Source organism: Sinocyclocheilus anshuiensis, unplaced genomic scaffold, assembly GCF_001515605.1.
Source record: "Sinocyclocheilus anshuiensis isolate Anshui unplaced genomic scaffold, SAMN03320099.WGS_v1.1 scaffold420, whole genome shotgun sequence".
NCBI classification, from domain to species: domain Eukaryota; kingdom Metazoa; phylum Chordata; class Actinopteri; order Cypriniformes; family Cyprinidae; genus Sinocyclocheilus; species Sinocyclocheilus anshuiensis.
The window spans coordinates 987,565-989,203 of record NW_015557082.1 but is presented as its reverse complement, the minus strand read 5'-3'; the positions used below and the strand labels follow the sequence as shown (position 1 = coordinate 989,203).

General features: G+C 39.0%; 1 protein-coding gene across 1 annotated transcript in view; it reads right to left on the bottom strand.

Annotated features, from left to right (window-relative positions):
* atp8b3 (ATPase phospholipid transporting 8B3) overlaps positions 1 to 1,639 on the bottom strand; it is an 18,057-nt gene that overhangs the window by 14,756 nt on the left and 1,662 nt on the right. The window contains exons 3-5 of the mRNA XM_016471691.1: positions 1,041 to 1,146; positions 817 to 941; positions 160 to 213 (exon numbers count right to left, since the gene is read on the bottom strand). Coding sequence (XP_016327177.1) covers positions 160 to 184 — 25 coding nt within the window. The 5' untranslated portion in view covers positions 185 to 213; positions 817 to 941; positions 1,041 to 1,146. The remainder of the gene's footprint in view (positions 1 to 159; positions 214 to 816; positions 942 to 1,040; positions 1,147 to 1,639) is intronic.

Sequence of the window (1,639 nt, the reverse complement as noted above, 5' to 3'; positions counted from 1 at the left end):
TATATATTTATAATTATGCCATTATAAATTATATACCAGATTTTGGTTAAATTTGCTTTGGACCCGCTGGATCGCTGCATATAAGGGATATGAATTTAATGAAATAATTAAATATACAGTATGCTGCTTGAAAGAGAAAAGCATGTCAGTAATACAAACCTCTTTCTGTCTTGCTGTCGGCCATGACGGAGTAATGCACAGAGACAGTCTGTTCTGGAAATGAAGGATGAAACCCATATTAACAGAGGTCACTTGGCAGTGACCAGTCTTGAAGCACTTGCATGAAATCTGTCATTCATTATACTGTTACCATGTTGACCTGAAACAAATAGACAGTGAGAGTCTTCGCAACTAGCAGATTATATATTATAACATATGTAAATGTCATAATATATAATTTAATTGTATTTTTAAAAGAACAAAATACACTAATGATATGAATAAAATAAGACTATATAGTTGTTTATAAATATAAATTAAAATATTTAAAAAGTATTAATCAAATGGCATGCGACATAAATACATTTATGAATAAATTCATATATTTTTACAGAACTATTACCTGGTGCATTAAGAAAATTCAACCACAGCGCTTTTTTTCTGGATGACATCGTAAATACACACGATGAAATATAAACAAAAGTATGTGAACACTGAGGAATATCTATATTAGCATCACCTGTCCTATTCCGGTGCTTGGGAACGACACATTCCATCCAGAGAAAGAGATACAGTAACGCTCAGTGCCATGTTAGATTAATAAAACAACGTGCTAAACTGTGAACACTTGGGAGTTTCACCTACAAAGCACTTCACCTGCTTACTGGTTATTGTTCCTTGATAGCAGATCCCAAAGGGCTCACTCTCCGCGCTCTTCTCCCCAGCGTCTCATCCAGGTAAATCACAGTTCCAGGTGTTCCTTGCGCCAACCAACCCTTGAGCTTCATGGATATGTTAGCGCACTTGTTGAATCCTGTCTCTCTTTCTCGCGCTTCTGTTTACCTCTGGATGTTGTGTTTAAGGATAAACTCCTCTCAAACCTCATTCTTTCCTGCTCTGTCTCCTCCCTCTCCCGACCTCCTCCCTCTCAAATGCGCGGCTGGGGAATTTGTGCAAATTCGCTCCAGGTAAAGGAGGGGGCTGGAACTCGATATGCAGCAGCACAGGTGGGAAAATAAGAGGAGGAGAGAAAAAACGACGGGAGTAATGTGAGAGAACAGGACAGGAAAGGGGAAGCAGTTTGTGTTTTAATGTATCTATGAAAAACAATAGGCCTAATATCTAGGTCCCATTAGATCCCATTCGAGAACGAAAGTATGTGGTGTAAATTAAGGGCCATTAAGCTGATTACGATCAATTCAAGAGAGTGCCAGTGCCACCACTAAGGACAGAGAAACGACATCGCTGGAAACACTTTCTCAACTGTGAATGATAAGAACATCGACAGCCAGCCAGAATCCACCCGACTTTACTGCAGCGCGTACAATAAACAGAACAATTATGTGGACGCTATCGTTATCTTTACAGTTATCGTTGGCCCGTTCACACCAGGAATGATAACTATAAAGATAACGATAAAGACAGGCTAGGTGTAAAAACCGTTCTCAATATTAAAGAATAGCAGAGTCCACACCACAAC